This window comes from Erinaceus europaeus, chromosome 12 (genome assembly GCF_950295315.1).
Source record: "Erinaceus europaeus chromosome 12, mEriEur2.1, whole genome shotgun sequence".
Lineage (NCBI taxonomy): Eukaryota > Metazoa > Chordata > Mammalia > Eulipotyphla > Erinaceidae > Erinaceus > Erinaceus europaeus.
The window spans coordinates 94,437,374-94,464,777 of NC_080173.1; the positions used below are offsets into that span (position 1 = coordinate 94,437,374).

A 27,404-nucleotide genomic window follows, 5' to 3' on the forward strand; every position below is an offset into this window, starting at 1 on the left:
GCAATGTGTGCACGCTACTGAATGAGCCGCCTGTCAGCCCCCAGCTCTTGATTTATTTCCTTTCCAAGCCATCGCACAGTTGAATCCACAGAGAGCCATCCTGTCAATCCTGTCTTTGATCCACACTGGTGCAGAGCCCTGGGAAGTGGCCTCTGGGCCAGCTCACCCTGCTCCGAGCCACCTGGGGGCCCAGCTGCCAGCCCCTGCGGCAGCCCATGGAAGCAGACAGAGGCTGGTGGTAGTCTGGTTTCCACTTCAGGTTTTATTGTCACAGCCCAGCACTCCCAGGGCCCATCCCAGATGTAGGCAGACTGGACCAGCTGAGAGTCTTCAGGAGTCACTGTGACTACTCAGAACAGGGCAGGGACGATGTAGTCTCTGTGGTCCCCATCGATCAGTCCTTGCCCGTTGTTGTGGACGAACCAGCAGGAGACCTTCCTACCATCGCTGGCATCCTTCCTGTAGTCTTTCTGGGAGCCTCTGTAAGAGAGGAGAGAGAAGCTGGCATATATCAACTAGGCAAACAGCTGCTAGATTTTTGGGGCTGGCAAAATAGCTCACTTGGATAGTATGCTACTTTGCCATGTGCCAAGTTCAAGACTTGCCCCTGAAAGGAACCCTAAATTGGTCCAGCCCCTGTGGAGAGAGGTCTGGAAACTCTCAGAAGGCTAGAAGTGGACCTACCCTGAGATCCTGATATTCCTCTCCTGGGGATATATCCTAAGGAACCAAACACACAAATCCAAAAAGATTTGTGTAAAGAAGTGGAAAGATATTCCATGTTCATGGGTTGGAAGAATTAACATCATTAAAATGAATATACTACCCAGAGCCATATACAAATTTAATGCTATCCCCATCAAGATCCCAACTACATTTTTTAGGAGAATAGAACAAATGCTACAAATGTTTATCTGGAATCAAAAAAGACCTAGACTTGCCAAAACAATCTTGAGAAGAAAAGACAGAACTGGAGGCATCACATTCCCAGATTTCAGATTGTATTATAGGGCCATTGTCATCAAAACTGCTTGGTACTGGAACAGGAATAGATACACTGAATAGAACTGAGAGCCCAGAAGTGATCCCCCACACCTATGGACATCTAATCTTTGACAAAGGTGCCCAGACTATTAAGTGGGGGAAGCAGAGTCTCTTCAACAAATGGTATTGGAAAAAATGGATTGAAACATGCAGAAGAATGAAACTGAACCACTATATTTCACCAAATACAAAAGTAAATTCCAAGTGGATCAAGAACTTGGATGTTAGACCAGAAACTATCAGATACTTAAAAATGGTGACTTCACCATTTTCAGCCAATCTTGGATGGACCTTGAAAAATTCATGTTAAGTGAAATAAGTCAAACAGAAGGATGAATATGGGATGACCTCACTCTCAGGCAGAAGTTGAAAAACAAGATCAGAAGAGAAAACACAAGTAGAACCTGAACTGGAATTGGTATATTGCACCAAAGTAAAAGACTCTGGGGTGAGGGGGGGGAGGACAATACAGGTCCAAAAAGGATGACAGAGGACCTAGTGGGGGTTTTACTATTATGTGGAAAACTGAGAAATGTTATGCATGTACAAACTATTGTATTTACTGTCAAACGAACAACATTAATCCCCCAACAAATAAATTAAAATAAAAAAACACACTGGACATGTAATACCTTTCCTCAGCACTTTTTAAAAGATTTTATTTGTTACTAATAGTCTGTTACAATGTCTTCAACACTTTTTAAAAATATTTATTTATTTATTCCCTTTTGTTGCCCTAGTTGTTTTATTGTTGTAGTTATTATTGTTGTTGATGTCATCGATGTTGGATAGGACAGAGAGAAATGGAGAGAGGAGGGGAAGACAGAGAGGGGAGAGAAAGACAGATATCTGCAGACCTGCTTCACCGCCTGTGAAGCAACTCCCCTGCAGGTGGGGAGCCTGGGGCTTGAACCGGGATTCTTTTGCATTTTGTGCCACCTGTGCTTAACCCGCTGCACTACCGCCCGACTCCCGTCCTTGACACTTTTTTAAAAAAATTGTTATTAATAGTCTGTTACAAGGTCCTCAACACTTTATGATTTTAATTTCCAAAAAAAAAAAATCTGTGTATACCTGCGTTCATAATAGCACATTTTGTAATAATCAAAACCTGGAAGCAACTCAGGTGTCCAACAATAGACAAGTGGCTGAGAAAGGTGTGGTCTCTAACCACACATGTAGTGACTACTACATAGCTTTTAAGAATCATGAATTCATGGGGGTTGGTTGGTAGCGCAGTGGGTTAAGTACATATGGCGTGAAGCGCAAGGACTAGTGTAAGGATCCTGGTTCGAGCCCCTGGTTCCCCACCTGCAGGGGGGTCGCTTCACAAGCAGTGATACAGGTCTGCAGGTATCTGTCTTTCTCTTCCTCTCTCTGTCTTCCCCTCCTCTTTCCATTTCTCTCAGTCCTATCCAATAAAAAATACATCAATAACAACAATAATAATAACCACAACAATGATAAAACAACAAGGGCAACAAAAAGGGGGAAAAATAGCCTCCAAGAGCAGTGAGTTCATAGTGCAGGCACCGAGCCCCCAGCAATAACACTGGAGGCAAAGAAAAAAAAAAAAGGAAAAAGAATCATGAATTCACTTTCTTCACCTCATTTTGGATGGTGCTTAAAGGAATCATGTTAAGTGAGATAAACCAGAAAAAGAAGGATGAACAGGGATGATCTTACTCATGGACAGAAAATGAGAAATACGAATAGAAGGGGAAACAATGCAGAAATTGGACTGGAGTTGGTGTATTGCACCAAAGTAAAAGTCTCTGGGGAAGGGAAGATTCAGTTCCTGGTACAGGATGGTGGAAGAGGACCTAGGCTGGGGGTGAGACTGTTTTTCAGAAAACAGAAATATTACATATGTACCAACAGAACCACTAATCCCTGTTGGGAAATTGTACAGATGTGGTTGAACATTGGCAGGGCCTGCAAACCACTATATTTCCATGCAAGTATTATTTATAGATCCCCACCACATTATCCCCTCAGGGTGTTGCTAATTCAGTTAAAACCATTGCAACAGTTGCTAAGGACGCTTCCACCTTCCCAGCATGCCTTTTGCCTCTCTCCACCCCCTTTCCTAGCCAATCCCATCCCGACTTGCCACTTGCGGTTTTTTGCCCTATAAAGTCTGCTGCCGTTTGGGTTTCGCCCTCTTTTCTCTTCTGCATCCCTACCAGGAAAAGGGCTGGTGGGCATAGCGGGAGGCAGCCATTTTGCTAGCTCTACGTGGCCTAAACCCACTGTGCTCGCGCCCAACTCTGGGGTGTCCACGTGAATAAAGATTTGTGTTTCCTCTCTGTCACAAGTTCCTGACCTCCTCTCTCGCCCACGACACGCAACCCCGACAAATCCTCCCCCAGTAAAAATAATAATAAAACAAGACTGGCTCCCCACTACACTGAAGGAAATGTCAGTGTTGTGGTCACGTTCCCTCTCTCTCTCTTTCTGCCTCTTTGTATTTACCTACATCTATATCTGTATATCTAAAAATGTCATCCTGGTGCAGTGAAGCCTCAATAAGTAAAGAAGAGATGGAGGAGGAACAGGAGCAGGGGGAGGAGGAAAGGAAGAAAGGAAATAAGGGAGGGAGAAAAGGAGGGAGAGAAAGAGAAAGAGATGGGGGGAGGGACAGTGTGTCAAGTCCCCAGTTCTAAACAGCCAATACCCTGGTCAAGAGGAGTTCTTGTTGCTACTCCTTCTTGGGTTGGGGGGTGGGCTGTGCGTGTTCCTCTCCTGACTAGGAGACAGGCCTCAGGGGAAACACGAGAAGAACCCCAGTCTGCCATTCAAAGAGTATTTCCTTGTCTTGCCAGCAGGCAGGATGAGGACCTGGAGAACGCTCACCTGGTGGGGGTCAGGCGGTGGCGTAACCGGTTAAGCTCACATAGTACTAAGCACAAAGGCCATCGCGAGGATCCAGGTTCAAGGCCCTGCAATGCAGGTCTGAAGGTCTCTCTCTCTCCCTCTCTCTCTTTCTCCCCCCACCACCGCCCTCTTTATCTTCCCCTCCCCTCTCAATTTCTCTCTATCCTAACCAATAAAATGTTAAAAAAAAAAAAAAAAGGCCACTTGGAGCAGTGGATTCGGAGTGCTGGCACCAAGCCCCAACCATAACCCTGGAGGTGAGAGAGAGAGAGAGAGAGAGACAGCGAGAGACAGAGAGAGAGACAGACCACCCACCTGGTAACTGTCAGTCGGTGGTTCTTCACCAGCATGGTGGCATCTGGCTTCGTGGGGTCGGAGCCTGGGTGGATGTCAAACACTTCATAGTCGAAGGGATGGAAGAACTGTCCTGGAAATAAAAAACTCACACTGTCAGCACCTGGCCATTGCCATTGGTGACAGGGTCCCTGCCGTACAGGCTTGATGCAAAGGTTGGACAGGGTGTTGGGTGCTGGGTATGGGTGGTAAGGACAGCCCTGGCATTCTCAGCTGTGTCCATCCATACCCAGCAGCCCGTGTGTCTGTGCTGACATCCGGTGACCCTCTACCACGTAGAAGCCCAGGAAGTCGTGGTGTGCAGGCTGCTTCTTCCAGACCTCGTGCAGGATGACCACAAAGGTCACCCCATCTCCAAAGGAGATCACCATGTTCTTCTTCTTGTTGATCTTCACGGACAGCCTGGCAGAGACAAGGAGGTTAGCGGATGGGGCTGAGGGCCAGGACACCTCAGCAGAGCCAGCCCCGCAGAGGCAGCCACCAGCACGAACCCCAGGCACCATCTCACGGACCCCAGGCTGTTGCTGAGAGGAGGGGTCCTGTGTATTCTCCATGTCCCTCCCAGCATTTCCTGTCTGCAGAAAAGCATCTGCCCTAGAACTCCTCAGCCCTGGACTCCAGCTCCAGCTTAAAAGCGGGCTTCTCGTGGGACTCTGGGCAGCTTTGTCTCCCCTCCAAGTCTTAGTGGGACTGATGCTTCCACCCTCTGCCCTGCCTATCAGGCCTGAAGTAATTTCAAGACACATACCAGGGCCAGCAAAAGAGCTTGCTTGGCTCATGTACCTGCCTTGCCGTGTGTGTGACCCGGGTTCAAGACAGGCTCCCACTACATTGGAAAATACTTTGGTGCTATAGTGGCTCTCTCTCTCTCTCTTGCTGTATCTTTTTAAATATTTTTCTTATTATCTTTATTTATTGGCTATAGATACAATCAGAAACTAAGAGGGTAGGGGGAGATGGAGAGGCAGAGAGACAAAGAGACACCTGCAGCACTGCTTCACCACTCAAAAAGCTTTTTCCCTGCAAGTGGGGACCGAGGGATCGAACCCGGGCTCTTATGCATTGTAACATGTGTACTCAACCAGGTGTGCCACCGCCTGCCCCTCAACTGCTATCTCTACTTGAAAAAGTTAACCTGAAGCAAAGATGACAAAAAAAAAAAGTAAAGTACCCGGTTCGAGCCCCTGGCTCCCCACCTGCAGGGAAGTTGCTTCACAGGTGGTGAAGCAGGTCTGCAGGTGTCTGTCTTTCTCTCCCCCTCTGTCTTCCCCTCCTCTCTCCATTTCTTTCTGTCCTATCCAACAACGAATGACATCATCAACAATAATAACCACAACGAGGCTACAACAACAAGGGCAACAAAAGGGGGAAAAAATGGCCTCCAGGAGCAGTGAATTCATGGTGCAGGCACTGAGCCCAGCAATAACCCTGGAGGGAAAAAAAAAAAGTAAAGAGAGGGAGGAAGAAGAAGAAGAAGAGGAGGAGAAAGGATGAAGAGGAGAAGGTAAAGGAGAAAGGAGAGGAGGAGGAGAAACAGAAGACATGGATACGGCGAGGAGGCTTGAGTTCCCACAAGTTCACTCAGAGAAGATGCAGATGGGGTCACTGTCATTATCAGCCTGCCAGATCCACACAGCCCTCCCGTCCAGGCCCTTCCTAGGGTCTGGTCTGATGCCATTTCTGCTCTGTTGGGAGCTTCAGTAGGGATGTGGAGAACTACTGTCTTAACCTCTCCTGAAATGGGCTGGGCACTAAAGCCTGTGGTCCCTGTGGCACCTCTGTTCTGGGAATGATCAAGCCCCTGCCACCCTCCGCAGACCCTCAGCCTGAGGAGCACCTCAGAGACCAAGCAGTGAGGCTCACCCATCCTGCGTGAGGGTGACCGTGTCCAGCCAGCTGAAAGTGCTCGGGGTGTCCCCATTCCACAGTGTGATCTTCTCCGGTGTCACTTCGATCCGGGAGCTCACATGAGTGTTGGCAATACCCAGCTTGCCGAAGTAGGTCTTTCTGGCCTTTGAGTCGGGGCTGCCTGCCTTGTCACCAATGATCTGTCCGTTCACCGTGAGGCCTGCCCAAGGGACAGAATATGAGAGCCCAGCAAGAGCCTCTTGGGTTTCAGACTGGCTTGAGGGACACCACTCCCTCCTGAGGGAGATCCCCAAGGCAAGAAGAGGACTCAAGAGCCAACTCTGTTCCTGGATGGCCGGGCCAGGGTGTCCAGAGAGAAAGCATTCCCCAGACAGGCTGGGCCTGCCCCTTGGCCCAGGCTGCTGCTGACCATGCACTTACTGCAGTGCCCAGGCCCCAGGGGACTTGGGGAAGCCATTGCTCTGCTTAAAAGCTGCATGTAAGGGGCTGGGTGGTGGCACACCTGGTTGAAGCCACACGTTACAATGCTCAAGGACCCGAGTTCAAAACCCCTGGTCTCCACCTGCAGCCGGAAAGCTTCACAAGTGGTGAAGCAGTGCTGCTGGTGTCTCTCTGCCTCTCTCTCCCTCTCTATCTCTCTCTTCCTCTCAATTTCTGGCTGTTTTATCAAATAAATAAAGATAATTAAAAAAAAAAAAAGCTTCATGTAAGATGCAGGCAAAGGGAGGACCCGGCCCCAGTGCCCACCCTGGGGGACTCAGGCCTTTTCAGAGATGCGCCCTGGCCCCTGCCTGCAGCCCTTACCTGTGACGGGGTCTTGGATAAGGCGCAACACCGTGCCAGGGTCTTCGTCAATGTTGAAGCAGATGGCGTCATCTTTCTCCGGCACTTGGATGATGAAGTGGGGGTCCCCATCCACTGAGGGTACATCAGAGAAGGGCTGCTTCCTGGGGCTTGGTGCCACTCCGAGAGCCTCCCCCACCTCCTGGTCCCAGCTGGTCTGAGATCCCCCACCCCTCATCCTCATGGGCAGAAGGGTCTGGGCCTGGAAACTCACCGTAGGTAACTTGAGGAGGCTGGTAGCTGACTGTGGACACAAAGGAACAGAAGGGGGTTGAGCTAGGCCCATTGCATGAGGGTACCAGGTCTCCCACCCACAGTTTGGCCCATGCCCCTCCCCTTCCCGCTCCCTAGCGCTGGCATGTGCACAGGCTCCTAGCCGTCTGCTTGTACTCACCCTGGTAGGCCATGACAGGGACCACTGCAACAGAACCAAAGGACAGTCATGAGCAGGCTCCCTCCCCCACTCCCTTACCCTCTGCTGGTCCCCAGTCCCCAGTGGGGGTGATGTTACCCCTAAGTTCAGGCTTTAGAAATGGTGCCATGATGCCAACTGGACTTCCCTGGGCAGACGACTCCACCAATGTATCCTGGAGCCCTGCTTCCCCAGAACCCTGCCCCACTAGGGAAAGAGAGAGACAGGCTGGGAGGATGGATCAACCTGCCAGCGCCCATGTTCAGCGGGGAAGCAATGACAGAAGCCAGACCTTCCACCTTCTGCATCCACAGTGACCCTGGGTCCATGCTCCCAGAGGGATAAAGAACAGGAAAGCTATCAGGGGAGGGGATGGGATACGGAGATCTGGTGGTGGGAGTTGTGTGGAGTTGCACCCCTCTTATCCTATGGTTTTGGTCAGTGCTTCTTTTTTATATATATTTAAAAAATTAAAGAAAAAGAAAAAAAAGGGGGGGGGTCATGCAGCCCAGAAGGTAGCATGCTGGCTAGAGATTGATTGACTGATTGATTGATTTTTGCCTTCAAGGTTATCACTGGAGCTGGGTGCCTGCACCACAAATCCACTGCTCCTGGAGGCCATTTTTTCCCCATTTTGTTGCCCTTGTTGTTGTCCTTATTGTTATTGTTGCCACTGGTGTTGTTGTTGGATAGGACAGAGAGAAACTGAAAAAGAAGGGGAGACAGAGAGGAAGAGAAAAAGATAAGACACCTGCAGACCTGCTTCACCGCCTATGAAGTGACCCCACGGCAGGTGAGGAGCCAGGGGCTCGAACTGGAATCCTTAGGCCTGTTCTTGAGCTTTGCGTCATATGCACTTAACCCGCTGCACTACCACTCAAACCTCCTCCCTCATCCCAGCTTTTGCTTATTTTTTAACCAGAGCACTGCTCAGCTCTGGTTTATAGTGGTGCAGGGGATTGAACCTGGGACTTTGGAGCTTCAGGCATGAGAAAATCCCTTTGCATAACCATTATGCTATCTACCCTCCGCCCTGAGCCTTGGCCTTGGACTTCAAAGGATGCAGACCTGAGTTTGGTCTCTGGCATCGCACGTGCAATGATGATTCTCTCTCTCTCTCTCTCCCTCTCTCCCTCTCTCTCTCTCTCTCTCTCTCTGTGTGTGTCTTTCTCTTTCTTTCTCTCTTGTGTTAATAGATAAACATATATATATTTTAAAATAGAGGTATGTCCAGGAAACTTTTTTCTAGGCTGGCTTTAGACCAGTGCCAGGGGCCAGGCATTTTTATGTGGCTGTGTTCCACGCTTCATATGGTTACAGCGGTTACAACCTTGCCCCTGAACTTCCATAACTGTTCTCCCTTTTAATTTTTCTTTTTGCCTCCAGGGTTATTGCTGGGAACCGGTGCCTGCACCATGAATTCACTGTTCCTGGAAGCTATTTTTTTTTCTTTTGTTGCCCTTTTTTTTTTATCGTTGTTGTGGTTATTATTGTTTTTGTAATTGATGTCATTGTTATTGGATAGGACAGAGAGAAAAGGAGAGAGGAGGGAAGACAGAGAGGGGGAGAGAAAGATAGACACCTGCAGGTCTGCATCACCACTTGTGAAGCGACTCCCCTGCAGGTGGGGAGCCGGGGGCTCAAACTGGGATCCGGTCCTTGTGCTTTGCGCCATGTGCGCTTAAACCCACTACGCTACCGCCCGATCCCCTCTCTCTTTTAATTTTTAAAAAGTATTTATATTTAATTATTATTTGGATAGAGACAGAGAGAAATTGAGAGGAGAGAGGGAAATAGAGTGGGAAAGAGACAGAAAGATACCTGCATCCCTGCTTCACCATTCGTGAAGCTTTCTGGCTGCAGGTGGGGACCAGGGGCTTGAACCCAGATCCTGTGCTCTATAATATGTGTGCTTAAACAAGTGCGACACTGCCTGCCTCCTCTTTCTCTTTATTGCCACCAGGGTTATTGCTGGGGTTCAGTGTTGGCACTATGAATCCATGGCTCCTGGTGGCCATTTATTCCTCCCTTCCTCCCTTCCTTCCTTCCTCCCTTCCTCCCTTCCTTCCTTCCTCCCTTCCTCCCTTCCTCCCTTCCTTCCTTTCTTTCTAACTTTTACTAGATAGGACAGAGAAAAATTGTGAGAGGATGGGGAGATAGAGGGAGAGAAAGACCCCTGCACACCTGCTTCACTGGTTGTGCAGGTAGGGAGTGGGGAGTGGAGGGAGGGGTTCAAACCTGCCCAAACCTCTCTCTCTCTCTCTCTGTCTTTTTGTCATCATCACTGGTCTGGTCCAAGTTATTCAGATAGAGAGAGAGAGAGGAAGAGAGGGGAAAACATCACAATTTGAAGCTTCCCTTAGAGCAGTGGGGGCTGAACTAACTGTAGCAGGGCAAAGCAGCCCCTCCCCCAGGTGAGCTATTGCTGTCCCTGACAGGAACACCCCTCCCTGCACACTGCACACACTAGGCAGGACTGCTCTGAGAGGTTGGGGTGTCCGGTCTACATTGTTGCAGGAGGCTCTGGAGGCCAAGTCCGGTGGGGGCGGGCCTGGGCATGTGGGGAGGTGAACCTCCCGTTTTAGGAGGAGAGAAGTGCATGGCCTGTGAGACCCAGCACGGGGCTCTGGACTGAAGTCCCAGCTTGGCCATCTGCCTGCTGTGTCCTTTGAGCAGACAGACCTAACCTCTCTCTGACTCAGTTTCCTCACTATAAAACGAGACCATGAACAGGTCGGGTGGTGGCGCAGCGGGTTAAGCGCAGGTGGCGCAAAGCGCAAGGACCATTGTAAGGATCCCGGTTCGAGCCCCTGGCTCCCCAGCTGCAGCAGAGTTGCTTCTGGTGAAGCAGGTCTGCCGGCAACAAAAGGGAATAAATAAATAAATATTTAAAAATATTAAATAAAAAATATTTAAAAAAAAAGAAAAGATAGGAGGCAGATTTAAATGCAGATCTGTCTGGCTTTGCCAGCACCACACCTCACATGTTGGTCTGCTTCTAAATTCTGCTTATAAGACCTTCTGTTTTGATCATCACATTAGGTTCACTTGTATTACTTATGATGTGGTCTATTTACATAATCACTGTTTTACCTGGGTCCCACCCTGCCTGCAGGGTATTGGTTTAATCCCCACTGGTTAGATGGAAGCTTCCTATGTTCTGTTCAGGCTCTTTTTTTTGCTCCGCCCCCTCTCCTAGTCATTTCCTTTCCCTTACCACTTCCGGTGAAGAGATGCATAAAAGGCGATGTATCTGATTAATAAACGAGATACTGCTTCCCAGCTCAGCCATGAGTCCCTGGTGGTCTGTTTCCCGCCCACGAAGCTAGACCGGCAACTGGTGCCCCTAACTGGGACCAGCATTCATGCATGCCTAATAGCCATCTCATACTGAACAAGGCCAAACAGACCTGCGAAAGGATCCCGGTTCGAGCCCCCGGCTCCCCACCTGCAGGGGAGTCGCTTCACAGGCGGTGAAGCAGGTCTGCAGGTGTCTGTCTTTCTCTCCCCCTCTCTGTCTTCCCCTCCTCTCTCCATTTCTCTCTGTCCTATCCATCAATGAAGACAACAATAATAACTACAGCAAGGGCAACAAAAGGGAATAAATAAATACTTGGAAAAAAAAAAGACAAAAAAACAAGACCCTGGGAAGACTATGCAAAGCTTTGCTGTGGGTTTGATGGAGCACTGCTTCCTGGCGTTGGGAAATGCTCGCGTTTGCAGGTCACCGGTTGTCGCTTGAGCAGCGGAAGCCACAACCAACCACCTGGTGATGACCCTGAAGGGGACAATGGAGAGCAAGAGCCTCGTCACTCATGAGCCGGCAGCAGAGCTGGGATGAGTCTGCACATCCTGAGGGACACCTCCTGCACACAGGGAATATCTCCTTGATTCTGTCTGTATCCGTCCCGGGACACCCACCAAACCTGGGTGAGACTCACCCGATGAAGCCGAAGGATCTGTGAAAGAAGAAAAAGATGATGATGGTGCGTTCATGAGGGGCCAGGCGGTGGTGCACCGGGTTAAGTGCACACACTACAGTGAGCAAGGACACAGGTTCAAACCCCTACAGGCGGGAAGCTTCACAAGTGGTGAGGTAGGCCTGCAGTTATCTCTCTGTCTCTCTCCCTCTCTATCTCCCCCCAATTTATCTCTGTCTCTATCCAACAATTAATAAAAATATTTAAATAATTTTTTTATTATCTTTATTTATTGGATAGAGACAGCCAGAAATCAAGAGGGAAGAGGGAGGGATAGAGAGGAAGAGAGACAGAGAAACACCTGCAGCACTGCTTCACCACTTGTGAAGCTTTCTCCTTGCAGGTGGGGACTGGGGTCTCGAACCTGGGTCCTTGAGCATTGTAACATGTGCGCTCAACCAGGTGTGCCAGCACCCTGTCCCTAAAAAGTATTTTTTAATGAGTTCATGAGATGCCACAGGTTCCCATGACAGGAGCAATGTGGTCTGGCACGAGGCTGTGATCTTCTAACACAACCCTGGTTGTCCCCTGGAACCAAGAGCTGACTCCTGGGCTTCTCAGTGATAACCTCCAGCCATTGCCGGCCTGCAGGGACGTCCTGCCTCCCGGGGCTCTGGCTGAGCAGGCCTGTCCCAGACTCCAGCTCCCACAGCCTTGTCCCTTCACCATATGGCCATGTGCTCTACGCTTAGTTCTCAGAACCTACATGTTTTCTTCTGGTCTGAATCTGTCCCATTCTGTGACCTATGTCCCAGTTTCTGAAATGAGCCTGGCCAACTGCCCTTTCTTCACGACCCTTCAGAGGCTCAGAGCACGCGCGCGTACACACACACACACACACACACACACACACACACACACCTTTACCTCTTCACTGTCCATGGCTACATTCTCCTCCTCAGCCCCTGGCCAGTTTCCCAGCATGCTATGTGGCCCTGCTCCCTCACCAGCCTGGCCTACTTTCCTCCCAGACACCCAGGGCCCAGAGTCCCCGAGGGAGGAAGACCTCCAATTCTGGCTTTCTCTCCCCGTCTGTACCCACCATCCCCAGGCTTGTCCGCAATGGCTGTCTGGTCATCATTGTCCTCTGGCTTGGTCACCACCATGGAGGTCAGTGGGGTCACAAAGTGGTACTTGAGTGACAGTTCTAGGGCCTGGGCCGTGAGGTTCTCCTTCTCTTCACCATGGGAGTTCTTGCTGTGGGAAGGGGTGTGGGGAGGAGAGCATCAGCCAGGGGACCTGTTCCCACTGACACACACACACACACACTCGCATTCTCCTGGTTTGGCTTCCAGAATCAGTTAGGACCACAAAACCATCCTCCCCCCAGGGTGAGCTGACTAGAGTTCAGAGAAGTCCAAGACTTGTTTAGTCTCCAAGCCTTGTCTTGAACCCCTATAAGATGTAAGGAGGGTACGGGCGTAGATAGCATAATGGTTATGCAAGTAGACTCTCATGCTTGAGGCTCCAAAGTCCCAGGTTCAATCCCCTGCACCACCATAAGCCATAGATGAGCAGTGCTCTGCTTAAAATTTAAAATAAGGGAGTCGGGCGGTAGCGCAGCTGGTTAAGTGCAGGGACCGGCATAAGGATCCCAGTTCAAGCCCCTGGCTCCCCACCTGCAGGGGAGTCACTTCACAGGCGGTGAAGCAGGTCTGCAGGTATCTGTCTTTCTCTCCCACTCTCTGTCTTCCCCTCCTCTCTCCATTTCTCTCTGTCCTATCCAACAACAACAGAATCAATAATAATTACAACAACAACAATAATTACAACAATAAAACAAGGGCAACAAAAGAAAATAAATATTTTTCAAAAAATTAAAAATAAAATTAATTATTTAATAAAATGTAAGGGACAGGGCTGAGCATACATGTTACAATTCTCAAGGACCCTGGTTCAAGCCACTGGCCCCATCTGCAGAAGGAAAGCTTCATGAGCGGTGAAGCAGTGCTGCAGGTGTCTTTCTCTCTCCCTGTCTCTCCCTTCCATCCCAATTTCTCTCTGCCTATATTCAATAACTAAATAAGATATTAAAAATAGGAGTCGGGCAGTAGCACAGCGGGTTAAGCACACTTGGTGTGAAGTGCAAGGACCGGCGTAAGGATCCCAGTTCAAGCCCCAGCTCCCCACCTGCAGGGGAGTCGCTTCACAGGTGGTGAAGCTGGTCTGCAGGGGTGTCTATCTTTCTCTCCCCCCTCTGTCTTCCCCTCCTCTCTCCATTTCTCTCTGTCCTATCCAATAATAATGACAACAAGAATAACTACAATAATAAAACAACAAGAGCAACAAAAGGGAATAAATGAATTAAATATCTTTAAAAAGATATTAAAAATAGAATGAAATAAGGGGCTTGAGGTGCACCAGTCCCTCAGTACCTAGCATTCAGTACCCGCCAGTCTGAGCAGGGGTTTTACCGGCCAGTCTCAACTTAAAGAAGACCATTGTGGCCTTTCAAATAGCCCAAGCACTGCCTGTGGGTCCAAAGCCGCAGCTGCCCACAGCCTCACAACCTCACAGCTCTGAGGGCCCAGGATGGCTGCAGGAAACAGGGTGCTGAGGCCCACCCTGACCCTATCAATGCCCCCCCCCCAGGCTTCCTCTGGAGCCCCGGGTGTTCTGGAGCTGCCCTGGGTAGGGCCGGCCCAAGAAGAGAGCGAGGCAACTGGGATTGAGCCTGGGGGTTGCACAGCCCCCAGTCAGGCTGACTCTTCCTCCTCTGGGCTCCTCAGAGCACAGCCAGCACAAGGAACACTGCAGGGGGGTCCCCCAGAGTGGGGTTCTGAGTGTGAGGCTGGGCCAGGGTCACCGTTTATCCAGCAGCTGCTCAATGGTGAGGTAGGCCCAAAGCCGCTCGATATAGTTCCCAAAGATGTAGTCCTGCTCCTTCCGGGCCTTCTCCATCTCCTCCAGGTCCACCTCCTCCGTGAAGGTCAGGTCATTCAAGGCCTGGAACAGGGCCCAGGTACAGGGGGGCACTTAGGCTGGAGGCCAGGGTGGGCCCAGTTCAGGGGCTGCTGCTCCCCAGAGCCCCCTGGCTGCTGGCACCCAATTCCCTGGAACACACCCAGAGCCCAGCCCAACTCACCCCGTGACCCTTCACATCTGCCTTAAAGTGGCTCATGTCCTTGTCCACCAGCTGGCCAGCCACCACGATCTCAGAGCCGTCGTAGAAGTGCTGGTAAGTGTTCTGGGTGAGGTCCTGGATGTCGTTGTGAGGATATTCCACCTCCACGCCCGTCATCAGCGGTCTGGCCACCTCCTCATAGAAGCCCTGCAGTCCACACAGGGAATGGCACAGACACCTTGGTGCTGTGTTGGGCTCCCCAGGCCAGACTAGTCCTGGTTCTGCACCTCCGTGTCCAGGTGGCCCCGGCTGAGCCCCGCAGCTTCTGCCCCTGCCCCCCAGGGAGTGGCTGGGAAACATGGAAAAGGAGAGGACAGAGTTCTTGGTCCGCAGGAAGTACTCGGGGGAGGCTTGCTGGGATGAGAGTGAGGAGCAGAAGGGCGGGTGTTAGTGCCGTGGGTTAAGCACACATGGCATGAAGTGCAAAGATCTTGGTTCGATCCCCCGGCTCCTCACCTGCAGGGAGGTCGGTTCACAAGCCGTGAAGCAGGTGTGCAGGTGTCTATCTTTCTCTCCCCGTCTGTCTTCTCATCTCTTGATTTCTCTCTGTCCTATCCACCCACTACAGCAATGGCAACAATAACAATAACAACAAGGGGAACACAATGGAGAAAAATGGCTTCCAGGAGCAGTGGATTCACAACCAAAAAGAAAAAGGGAGTCGGGTGGTGGTGCAGTGAGTTAAGCGCAGGTGGTGCAAAGCGCAAGGATCAGTGTAAGAATCCCGGTTCGAACCCCGGCTCCCCACCTGCAGGGGAGTCGCTTCACAGGCGGTGAAGCAGGTCTGCAGGTGTCTGTCTTTCTCTCCCCCTCTCTGTCTTCCCCTCCTCTCTCCATTTCTCTCTGTCCTGTCCAACAACAGCGACATCAACAATAACAATAATAGCTACAACAATGATAAAACAAGGGCAACAAAAGAGAATAAATAAATCAACATTTAAAAAGCCTTTAAAAGAGAAGAAGGAGAAGGAGAAGGAGAGAAAGTGAGGAGAACAGGAAGGGGAATGAGGCTGACTAGAGGTGTTGATGTGTGTGGGGAGCCAGGTGGTGGCACACCCTGTTTAAGCACAGATAATACGAAGCTCAAGGACCCAAGCAAGGATCTGGGTTTGAGCCCCTGGATCCCCACCTGCAGTGGGGATGTTTCACAAGCAGTGAAGCAGGTCTGATGATGTCTATCTTTCTCTCTTCTTCTCTATCGCCCCCTCTTCTCTCAGTTTGTCTCTGTCTCACTCCTGGAGGTGAATGACACCAGGCGTACCTGCAGCTGCAAGTCGGCGTCAGAATCCTCATAAATACGCCGGGCAAAGCCGTTGTTCTCCAGGGCCATGCTATCCAGGAAATTGTAGTTCAGGTATTTGCCAAAGCCCAGGTTGTACAAGGGGAACTCGCCGTCAATGGCTTTCTTCACATTTTCTTGAATTTTTTCGGGTCTGCTTTCGCCTGCAGGAACAGAGGGCGTTTACACAGCTGGTCCAGCCCTGCAGCTGTCTGGCCAGCTCTGCTAGGGGACACTGGACTTTTGCCCCTTCAGAGCTGGTCCAGTCAGGGCCAAGAGCCCTTGCTGGAGTGGAAGGTGAGTCCTGGCACAGGGCCCTGGCATTGAGGGGCTCACAGGCTGCGGGGTGTTGCAGAGCCAAGAGCAGCAGTCAGGTGCTCCCCACGCCCGTCTGCCTCACCGGTGTTAGCATCCCCGTCCGTCAGCATGATGACGATAGAGGTGCTCCTCTCTGGGATGAGGTGCTCCTCCCGGGCCTTCTTCAGCATTTCAATGCCTCTCAGTAGTGCATCATTGATGTTGGTAGCTGGCACACAGACAGACAAACAGACAGACAGATAGCACCTCTGGAGAGTGTCCCCCACTTGATTCTCCCTGGTTGGGGAAGTGGGCCCTGCTCAAGAGATGAGGATCCACCACAAAGTGGTGACACAGTGAGTATTGGCTGAATAAGCCAAGGCTTGATGATTGAATGGATGAGTGAGTGAGTGAGTGAGTGAGTGAGTGAGTGAGTGAGTGAGTGAATGAATGGCCCTTTCAGAGGGCTAGGGACAAACACTGGCTTCTGGGAGCTGCCAGAAAGGCAGAAGAAGACTGTACAGCTATCTGGGAAACTGGGAATGTTGGCCCCTTTCTCTAAGTAGGGACAGATTTCACCTGTTTTTCCATAAGAAACATCCAGGGAAGGGGGCCAGGACATGGTGCATCCAGTTGAGTGGACATATTACCATGCTCAAGGATCTGGGTTCAAGCCCCACAGTTTCTATTTGTAAGGGGACGCTTCAAAAATGATGAGCCAGGTCTGTAGGTATCTATTTTTCTCTTTCCCTTTCTTTTTTCCCCTTCCCTCTCAATTTCTCTCTCTCTCCAATAAAATAAAAACATATTTAAAAAAAAAAAGAAGTAAAGGGGTGAGTCTTGGAAGTGGTGCAGTGGATAAAGCATTGGATTCTCAAGTGTGAGGTCCTGTGTTCAATTCCCAGCAGCACGTGTATCAGAGTGGTGTTTGGCTCTTTACTCTCTCCTCCTATTATCTTCATCAAGAAATAAATAAAATATTAAAAAAAAAAAAAAGAAGGAAGGAATGGAAAGGAAGAAACATAGACCAGGTGGTGGCACACCTGGCTAAGTACACATGGTACAATGTGCAAGGACTCAGGTTCAAGCCTCTGGTCCCCATCTATAGGGGGGAGGGGGGAACCTTCACAAGTGGTAGAGGTGTGTGTGTGTGTGTGTGTGTGTGTGTGTGTGTGTATCTCCCCCCTCTGAGTTTCTCTCTGTCTCTAAGCAATGAACAAATAAATAAATAATCTAAGAAACAAAGAAAGGAAGAGCCAAGGAGAAGTGTTCTCTGTAATTTTATCCGGATAGGATTTGTGGGGTGTTGAGACCATGCATTACATGCAGAGAGGACAGGCTTACCAGCGCCACAGACAAGACACCCTGACATCTGTCACCTCCTATTTCAGGAGTAGGGGGTTAAGGGGCAGCAGCTTCTGCTCTGAAGCAGAGGGAGCAGGGTGCTGGGCCAAGAGGGGTGCAAGCAGCAGGCCGCCATTCTCACCTCCTTCAACCTTAATATTTTTTACAAATTCCTTGGCCAGCTGGATGTTTTGAGGAGTGGCTTGAACTAAACTTTCTTTCCAAGTGGTCACGTCGCTACTGAACAGGATGAAATTCAGGTAGTCATCCTCTTTCACGTCCTGCAGGATTCTGAGGAGGGCGTCCTTTGTCTGGAGAGACAGAGACAAGTAGACCAGAGCCTGAGTGAGCAGGGCCGCAGACAATCTGGGGGCTCCTCTTGTGCAATGAAACAAATAAGTCTTTAATTTATTGGACTGGGTAGTGGTGGTGCGCCTGGTTGAGCACACTTGTTACCAAGTGTGAGGACCTGGGTTCAAGCCCCCAGTCTCCACCTGCAGCGGGGGAAACTTCACTGGTGGTGAAGCAGCACTGCAAGTCATTCCCTTTCTCCCCCTTTCTCTCTAAACTTCTCTCTGTCCTGTCAGACAAATACATATTTAAAAGACTTTCAAAATAAAAGCAAAATAGTTTATTGATTAAATCCCCGCCTCCCACCCCTGCTTGTGCCAGGAATGTACCTGCTGCATTTTCCGACCCTGCATGGAGCCACTGATATCAATCACGAAGACGACATTCTTAGGCACCACTGGAAGGCCTTGAGGTGCGAAGAAGTGCACAAAGTAGCCATTGATGACCTGGAAGGAGAAGAGAGAGACTGGAGACCTACTTAGTAACCTCATGGTGGCTACTCTTGCAGATAAGAAACAACTATTTCTTTAAAGCTATTTAAATAGATTTAAATATTCAAATGCAATATTTAAATAGCTTTAAAGTTTTTTCTTTTTATCGTTTTTTATTTATTTCCTTTTATTGCCCTTGTGTTTTTTTTTATTGTTGTAGTTATTATTGTTGTTATTGATGCCGTCACTGTTGGATAGGACAGAGAGAAATGGAGAGAGGAGGGGAAGACAGAGAGGGAGAGAGAAAGACAGACACCTGCAGACCTGCTTCACTGCTTGTGAAGCGACACCCCTGCAGCTGGGGAGCTGGGGGCTCAAACCGGGATCCTTATGCCGGTCCTTGCGCTTTGCGCCACCTGCACTTAATCCACTGCGCTACCGCCCGACTCCCTCTTTTTATCTTTTTTATTATTTATTATTACATAGAGACAGAGAGAAATTGACAAGGGAGAGGGAGATAGATAAAGAGACAGAGAGACACCTGCAGCCCTGCTTCATCACTTGTGAAGCTTTCCTCCTACAGGTGGAGACCAGGGGCTTGAACCTGGGCCCTTGTACACTGTAATGTGAACGTTTAACCAGGTGCGCCATCACCCGGCCCCGAAAGCTATTTCTTTACAGGAAAGGTGCCTTTTCCCACTGTTAGCAAAGACTTTGAGTGAGGGTGGGTTCCCAAAACTCTGTCATTGACTGCCTGTTCCCATACTCTGTCGGAAACTTTTCCCTGGGCTTCAGAGCACCAGACGTGGCCCCTCCCCACCCCACACCAGCCCGTCCTCCACCACAACGAGACGGCCACCTGCACGTTGCCAGGAGACTCTCTGTTCACATCGTAGGTGATGGTGAAATCCCCATCGAGGAGGGAGTCTGTGCAGTTTGGGCATGAACGCTGTTGGTCCAAGCTGGGCTTGAAGGACACACGCCCCTGAGGGAGGAAGATGGAGATCTCGATCAGTGCAGCACCCCCCAGCTCCAAGGTGCTTCAGCCCTCAGGGGGAGGAGCCCACACCAGGGCTGGTGGGAACATCATCTGCTCCTTGGAGCTCCTTGGAGGGCAGAGACTGCTTAGTCAAGTTTGTGTCTGACCCTGCTCACTGGGCCCTCACAAGTGCAACCTGACTTGGAGCTCAGCACCAAGAGGCTGTTTAGTAAAGGGACTTGTGTGCACCATATGAAGAGCTTCATGTGGATGCAATTGCATTTGGAGATTGGCTGCTTCCCAAGGCTGGGGAGAGGAGGAGAGCACGGTGGGGAAGGAGCTTGGGCCTTGCCCCGAAAGTCCTTTGTCCACAGTCCACAGCCAGTGGCCTCCAGCTTACTTGAGTCCTGAGGACCGGAGCCAAGTGCCAGCACCAGCACCCTTTAATCTTCTTCCAACTCTAAAAGCAGAGTCGTTCTTCATGTCTCTAAAGGAGGGTACTGTTACCTGTCATGTCTACTTTTTTTTTTTTTTTTTGTCTCCAGGGTTATTGCTGGGGCTTGGTGCATGCACTACAAATCCACTCTTCCTGGAAGCTATTTTTTCCCTTTTTGGTGCCTTTGTTGTTTATCGTTGTCATTGTTGTTATTATTATTGTTCTTTTAAAAAAATTTTAAATATTTATTTATTCCCTTTTGTTGCCCTTGTTGTTTTATTGTTGTAGTTATTCTTGTTGTCATCGTCGTTGGATAGGACAGACAGAAATGGAGAGAGGAGGGAGGATAGAGGGGGTAAAGAAAGACAGACACCTGCAGACCTGCTTCACCACCTGTGAAGCGACTCCCCTGCAAGTGGGGAGCCAGGGTTCAAACTGGGATCCTTACTCTGGTCATTGCACTTTGCGCCATGTGCACTTAACCCATAGCACTACCGCCCGACTCCCTCACGTCTACTTCTGAAGTTCACACGGGGCCAAGCTCCAACACCTTCCCCCGCAGCCCACAGGGTGACTGCCATCCCATGGCCAGCAAGCAGCCGCTCCTTCCAGCACCTTCGTTCCCCACACTAGAGGCCAGAGAGAAAGGTGGGTGCTGCAGATTCACCCCTCCTGTGGAGGACCCCCAGCTCCAAGACGCATCACCTTTTTCCCGGAGAAGGACTTGGTGAGGGCAGAGGCCAGGACGTCATTGGTGATGAATGTGGCCTCGGCATCCAGTGTGCTGATGCCCTGGGGCTCAAAGATGTCAGCCTCAATCTGAAATGGCCAGAGGTCAAGAGAGGTCATGAGTGACAGTGGAGAGGACAATGCCAAAGGGGAGGAGATGGTACAGGGAGAGCCTCTAGGGCAACACTGTGATGATCCCTCTAAGAAAATCATCACAAGGGCTTGTAGGAGAGTCTTCAGACCACCTGCCATGTGCTACGCCAGATTCCATCACTGAAGTATTCGCTTTGACGTTCAGTTCTAATGTAGATCAAGTGCCACAACCCCAGTTACAGTGATTAGGAGACTGAGTGGCGGTATACCCAGTTAAGCACACAAAGTTTGAAGCGCAAGGACCTGTGCAAGGCTCTAGGTTCAAGGCCCCACTCCCCACCCTCATGAGTGGCAAAACAGGTCTGTGTCTCTCTTTCTCTCTCCCTGTCTCCTCTTCTCTCTCAATTTCTCTCTGTCCTGTTGAATAAAATGGGAGAAAAATGGGGGCTGAGTGGTGGTGCACTTAGTTGGGCACACATGTTACAATTCGCAAGGACCTGGGTTCAAGCCCCCAATCCCTATTTGCAGGGGGGAAAGCTTCACAAGTGGTGAAGCAGGGCTGCAGTATCTCTCTGCCTGCCTCTCTCCCTCTCTATCTCCCCCTCCCTCTCAATTTCTGGCTGTTTGTATCCAATAAATAAATAAAGATAATAAAAACATTTTATAATTTTTTAAAAAGTGTTTATGTGGTCTGGGAGGTCGCACCGTGGATAAAGCATTGGACTCTTAAGCATGAGGTCCTGAGTTCGATCCCCGGCAGCACATGTACCAGGATGATGCCTGGTTCTTTCTCTCTCTTCCTGTGTTTCTCATTAATAAATACATAAGATCTTTAAAAATATATAAAATAAATATTTATTTATTCCCTTTTGTTGCCCTTGTTTTATTGTTGTAGTTATTATTGTTGTTGTTACTGATGTTGTCGTTGTTGGATAGGACAGAGAGAAATGGAGAGAGGAGGGGAAGACAAAGAGGGGGCAAGAAAGACAGACACCTGCAGACCTGCTTCACCGCCTGTGAAGCGACTCCCCTGCAGGTGGGGAGCCAGGGGCTCGAACCAGGATCCTTAAACTGGTCCTTGCACTTTGTGCCACCTGCACTTAACCCACTGAGCTACCGCCTGACTCCCAAGATAATAAACATTTTTTATAAAGAAAAGAAAAGGGAAGTGGGTTAAGCACATGTGGTGCAAAGCTCACAGACCGGCATAAGGATCCCGGTTTGAGCCCCCGGCTCCCCACCTGCAGGGGAGTCGCTTCACGGGCGGTGAAGCAGGTCTACAAGTGTCTACCTTTCTCTCCTCCTTTCTGTCTTTCCCTCCTTTCTCCATTTCTTTCTGTCCTATGCAACAACGATGACAACAAGAATAACTACAACAATAAAACAACAAGGGCAACAAAAGAGAATAAATAAATAAATAAATATTTTTTAAAAAAAAAGAAAAGAAAAAATGGCCACCAGGAGCAGTGGATTAATAATGCTGGCACGGAGCCTAATGGATAACCCTGGAGCAAAAAAAAAAAAAAAAAAAAAAACAGGCACTGTGATCTGTGATATTCTAGGAGCCTGGCACCCAGGCTCGCCCCCTGGGCCTCAGCTGCTATGCCAGAACCAGTGTGACTCCTCAGCCACTCTGGACTCTGTCTGAGGGGGCTGTGACTGTACCCTGCTCTCCCAGCCTGCAGGGTTTGCTGGACTGCAGCAACAGGTAATTACCTCAAAGTGCTTGATCAGCTGCTTGGGCTTGACCTTGAGGTACATCTCATACTTGCCCTTGTGCCTCTTCAGCAGCTCCTCATAGGTGAGCTCAAACGTCACCTTGCTGCCTGCAGCCACATTAACAGAGACTGTGAATTTCTCTAGCTTCCTCCCAGAGGCCCTACGTGAGAGTGCAAAACACATGTTAGGGGCCCTGGGCAGGGGCACAGCAGCTTGAATGAACTTGTTACCATGAGTGAAGACCTAGGTTCAAGTCCCCTGTCACCACCTGCAGAGGGAAGCTTCATGAGTGGTGATACAGTGCTGTAGGTAACTCTTTTTCTCTCTGTCTCTCCTCTCAATTTCTCTCTATCTTATCAGATATAAAGAGAGAGAGAGAGATACAGAGAGAGAGAGAGAGAGAGAAAGGAAGGAAGGAAAGAAAGAAGGAAGGAAGGAAAGAAAGAAGGAAAGAAGAAAGGAAAGGAAAAAAATGACAGCTAGAAATTATGGATTTGTCATGTAGGCACTGAGCCTCAGAAATAACCCTGGTGGCAATAAAAAAGTAATGATGCTAAAAATGGAAGTTTCAGGGGAGCCAGGCAGTGGTGCACCTGGTTAAATATACACATGCCTGTGCACAAGGACCTAGGTTCAAGTCGCTGGTCCCCACCTGCATGGGGAAAGCTTCATGAGTGGTGAAGCAGGGCTGAAGTTCTCTCTCTCTCTCTTTCCCTATCTATCTATCTCTATCTCCTTTTCCCCTCTCGGTTTCTCTCTGTGTCTCTATCAAATAATAAATAAATAAAATTTTTAAAAAATAAAGCTTAAGGAGCCAGGTGGTAGCACACCTGGTTGAGTGCACACATTACAGAGCCCATGATCAGCGGGGAAGCAATTACAGAAGCCAGACCTTCCACCTTCTGCACCCCACAATGACCCTGGGTCCATACTGTGAGAGAGATAAAGAATAAAAAAATCCCACCAAACTATGAGGGAGAAAAAAAGGCACAAGTCAGTCCATTATTCCTGCCTGAGTCTGGGGGCAAGTCTTAATCCCCTGGGAGAGATCCCTTATGACTCAGAGCTTTGATTGCCTTAACTTCAGAATGGGATACTGTTGTGTAAGAATGAGACACGTTTTACAAGGAAAAAAAAGAAGAAGAAGATGGAGGAGGAGAAGGAAGAGGAGGAGAAGGAGGAGGAGGAGGAGAAGGAAGAGGAGGAGAAGAAGAAGAAAGAGGAAGTGTTGATGGTTGCTGCTACCTATGCTGGAATCTGTGAGGATTCTGGAAGCCTGGTCGCCATTCTCTCCAAAGACCAAGTGAGCTCTACTTACTTAACCAAGCCAGCTGTCTTGCCCTGGGACACAGCCTTCTCATACTGCTTCTTGGCAACCTCCTTCTCCTTGACATTGCCAGGGTAGGTCACACCATCGATGGTCCTACAAGAGAAGAGTCAGGGGGCTTATTCTGCATCAGGCTCTGCTCCCAAGCCCAGATCCAGCTGCTGCAGTAACACCCACAAGGTGAAGTTGGTGATGAAGGCCGTCTTGGGCAGCTCCACATCGAAGGAAACCTCCTTAGCAGTGTCGGCGCGGTTGACGGCCCTCGTGGTGACAACATTGTGAGCAAAGCGGGAGGTGACCTTGCAGCTGACCTTGGTGCTGTAGACCTCGATGCCATTGACTACCTGCAGGAGAGGCGGGTATGGAAAGCAGCTAGGCACTGTCCTCCCAATCTCACTTTTTAAAAATAGTTATTTATTCCTTTTTGTTGCCCTTATTGTTTTATTATTGCAGTTATTATTGTTGTTGTCATTGTTGGATAGGACAGAGAGAAATGTAGAGAGGAAAGGAAGACAAAGAGGGGAAGAGAAAGATAGACACCTGCAGACCTGCTTCACCGCTTGTGAAGCGACTCCCCTGCAGGTGGGGAGCCGGGGGCTCGAACCAGGATCCTTACGCCGGTCCTTGCACTTTGTACCACCTGCGCTTAACCTGCTGCGCTACAGCCCGACTCCCCCAGTCTCACTTTCTCCCCTCTGTTCTCTGGCAGGTGAGCCATGTCAGCATCCTCGGTCCCCACACTCAATGGCCTTCACAGCTCTGTAATCTACATGCAGCTGCCAATCTTGCAAAAACTCAAAACTCTCTCTCTGCCTCTGTTATTTTTTTCTTTTTTTTAAAGTTATTTATTTATTTATTTTTTTGCCTCCAGAGTTATTGCTGGGGTTAGGTGCCTGCACTATGAATCTACTGCTCCTGGAGGCCATTTTTCCCATTTTGTTGCCTTTTGTTGTAGTTATTATTGTTATTGTTGTCATAGATGTTGTTGCTGTTGGATAAGACAGAGAAATGGAGAGAGGAGGGGAAGACAGAGAGGAGGAGAGGAGAATAGACACCTGCAGACCTGCTTCACCCCTTGTGAAGCGACCCCCTGTAGGTGGGGAGCTGGGGGCTTGAACCGGGATCCTTATGCCAGTCCTTGCGCTTTGCGCCACGTGCGTTTTGTCCATTGTGCCACCGCCCATCCCTCTCCCTGCACCTACTATTTAAAGCCACCGGTGCTCTCCATCTCTCTCAGGACATTTCTCCCCAGGACTCTGAGGTCGTACAGGCAAATCCTGCCTTTTCTACTATTCCCTGTCCCAGCTGTGCCCAGGTCTCTGCGCCAGGAACCCCTGCCCGAGCTCTTCCTGCTCACCTTTCAAATCACAGCTTTGAAAAAAAATCACCTGGGGGTTAGCAAAGGGGGAGTCGCTTCACAAGTAGTGAAGCAGATCTGCAGGTGTCTGTCTTTCTCTCGCCTTCCTATCTTCCTCTCCTCTCTGCATTTCTCTCTGCCCTATCCAACAACAACAATAGCCACAATAACAGTAACAACAACAACAGTGGAAAAAAGATGGCCACCAGGAGCAGTGGACTCATAGTGCAGGCACCGAGCCCCAGTGATAACCCTGGAGGCAATAAATAAAAAATAAAAAATAAAAACCACCTACATGTCTGTGCCCACAGCCTGCCTCCTGTGTCTGCTAGTGTTTGCCTGATTCCATGGCCAAAAATTAAAAAAAAAAAATTTTTTTTCTTTCCTCCAGGGTTATTGCTGGGCTCGGTGCCTGCACCATGAATCCACCGCTCCTGGAGGCCAATTTTCCCCCTTTTGTTGCCCTTGTTGTTGTAGCCTCTCTGTGGCTATCATTATTGCCATTGTTGATGTCGTTTGTTGTTGGATAGGACAGAAAGAAACGGAGAGAGGAGGGGAGAGAAAGACAGACACCTGCAGACCTGCTTCACCACCTGTGAAGCGACTCCCCTGCAGGTGGGGAGCCGGGGGCTCGAACTGGGATCCTTACGCCGGTCCTTGCGCTTTGCGCCACATGCGCTTAACCCGCTGCGCTACCGCCCGACCCTCCACCAAAATGTTTTATCGTGTGCCCAGGGGAGTTCATGCCGCCAACACCCTCTTTCCAGCGGGGAAGAGAGGCTAAGTGAGAGATGTCTGGCTATGGATAGGAAGGTGTCTTGTGAGGATGCGCTCAACCAACCACTCACTGCGTGCACAGGGCAGGTACCCTGTTAAGGGCCTGTGGGAGGAAGGACAGGTAAGTGGGAATCTGAGCAGCATCAGATGAGTCTAAGGGGCGTGGCCTGTGGTGCTCTTTCCTGGGTGAGCCAGTGACCTTGAGTCCTGTGTGGTCTGTGGGGGCAGGGGGCCGTGAGCTGTTTTCCAGTCATGAGGAGACACCCCCACACACGCTATTGGGCAAACAGCCCTGGCCCTGGCGAAGGTTCTCACCCCTTCCGGGAGGCTCCGTTTCTGCGAAAACAAAGACAAACATTGGGCTTAGGAGAGGTCAAGGCCACTGTGGTCAGGAGCAGACTCTGAGAGCCTGGCTCCACAGTACACACACACACACACACACCTCGCTCATCTCCAGATACCCACCCAGAGTCACACGCCAAAGTAAGAAGGGCTCTAAAGAGATGGAAAACTGAGGGTGGGGGGATAGTGTGATGGTTATGCAAAGGGTCCTTTATGCTTGAGGCTCCAAAATCCCAGATTCAGTCCCCTGCACCACCATAAGCCAGAGCTGAGTAGTAAAAATAAAAAAAATAAAAATGAGTGGTTCGGAGGGTGGTGCAATGGATAAAGCATTAGACTCTCAAGCATGAGCTTCCCAAGTTCAATTCCCGGCAGCACATGTACCAGAGTGATATCTGGTTCTTCCTTTCTCTTCCTCTCTTTCTCATAAATAAATAAAATCTTAAAAAATAAATAAATAAAAATGAGAGATGAGACCCACATCATGACAAGCCAGAGCTGAGCAGTGCTCTGGTAAAATAATAGTAATTAATTAAATAAATAAAGCAGAACAAATTATTAAATAATCAGAAACCTAAAGGCAAGAATATAGCAGATGGGAGATGAGAAATTGAGGCACAGAGAGGGTGAGTATCCAGGGAACCCTGCCCTCCACACCCTGACTCACTCTGCCTTCCTTTGGGCCCCAGATGAGACCAGAACCCACCGCACACCCATCAATCCTGCACCCCTCAAGGCTCATTCATTCCTAGCGACCTCTGGTCCATCTCAGACATGGACTTTTACAGCCTTCAGGGAGGTGAGCACAGTGTGCTACCCATTTGACAGGTGGGCAAACAGAGGCCAAGGAAGGGTGGGACATTCCCCCTCAGTTAGACGGCAGGTCTGGAGCAGACTGATCCCTGCAGCACCCTGCCAGCCCTCGGCCTCCCCGCCCCACAGCCCAGCCGGGCACCTCACCTGCTGGACAGACCCAGAGTGTGAAGAGAGGGCACACTTACCCCAAGCAGTCTGGAGGGGCTTCTGGGGAAGCCAGCAGCCGCCAAGCAGGAGAGCAGGGCCAAGAAGAGGCAGGACCACCACGCAGATGCCATCACTGCAACCAGATGCCTGGCCGCTGGTCTTTATATGAAGGAATCTGATGCTTGCCAAGTGGGGTCAGTGACCTGCAGCACAGACCAGGAAGCGGGGGGACGGGAGATGGGGAGACTTTGGGTGTGGGGCATGGGATCTGCCTGTCCAGAGTCCCAGAGGGCACTGTCAACAGAGCTGGCTGGGGACATGGAGAGTGCCTCCCCCACCCCCACTCCCAGTCAGGGCTAGGGCTAAGGTCAGGGTCAGATCCCCTCCCTCCTCGAAGCAGCCAGGACACAAGCTGGGCCCGTCACCCCGAGACTGACCCTCTGTGGCTGACATCCTCCTTCACAGCCCTTCTGCAGT

The 27,404-nt window shown here is 49.9% G+C and overlaps 1 protein-coding gene across 1 annotated transcript; it reads right to left on the minus strand.

Annotated features, from left to right (window-relative positions):
- Positions 1 to 242: 242 nt before the first annotated feature.
- ITIH3 (inter-alpha-trypsin inhibitor heavy chain 3) lies at positions 243 to 27,102 on the minus strand. The gene is made up of 22 exons (XM_060204480.1): positions 26,966 to 27,102; positions 25,938 to 25,958; positions 23,666 to 23,832; positions 23,480 to 23,584; positions 22,159 to 22,321; positions 20,326 to 20,439; positions 19,065 to 19,190; positions 18,104 to 18,220; positions 17,566 to 17,734; positions 16,183 to 16,308; positions 15,765 to 15,946; positions 14,465 to 14,650; positions 14,186 to 14,325; positions 12,422 to 12,576; positions 11,341 to 11,358; positions 7,382 to 7,405; positions 7,202 to 7,231; positions 6,949 to 7,062; positions 6,139 to 6,343; positions 4,505 to 4,677; positions 4,237 to 4,348; positions 243 to 480 (listed from the first exon to the last, which is right to left on the minus strand). Exons 1-22 carry the CDS (start codon positions 27,056 to 27,058, stop codon positions 351 to 353), a joined length of 2,670 nt encoding a protein of 889 aa, XP_060060463.1. The 5' UTR covers positions 27,059 to 27,102; the 3' UTR covers positions 243 to 350.
- Between the last annotated feature and the right edge of the window lie 302 nt (positions 27,103 to 27,404).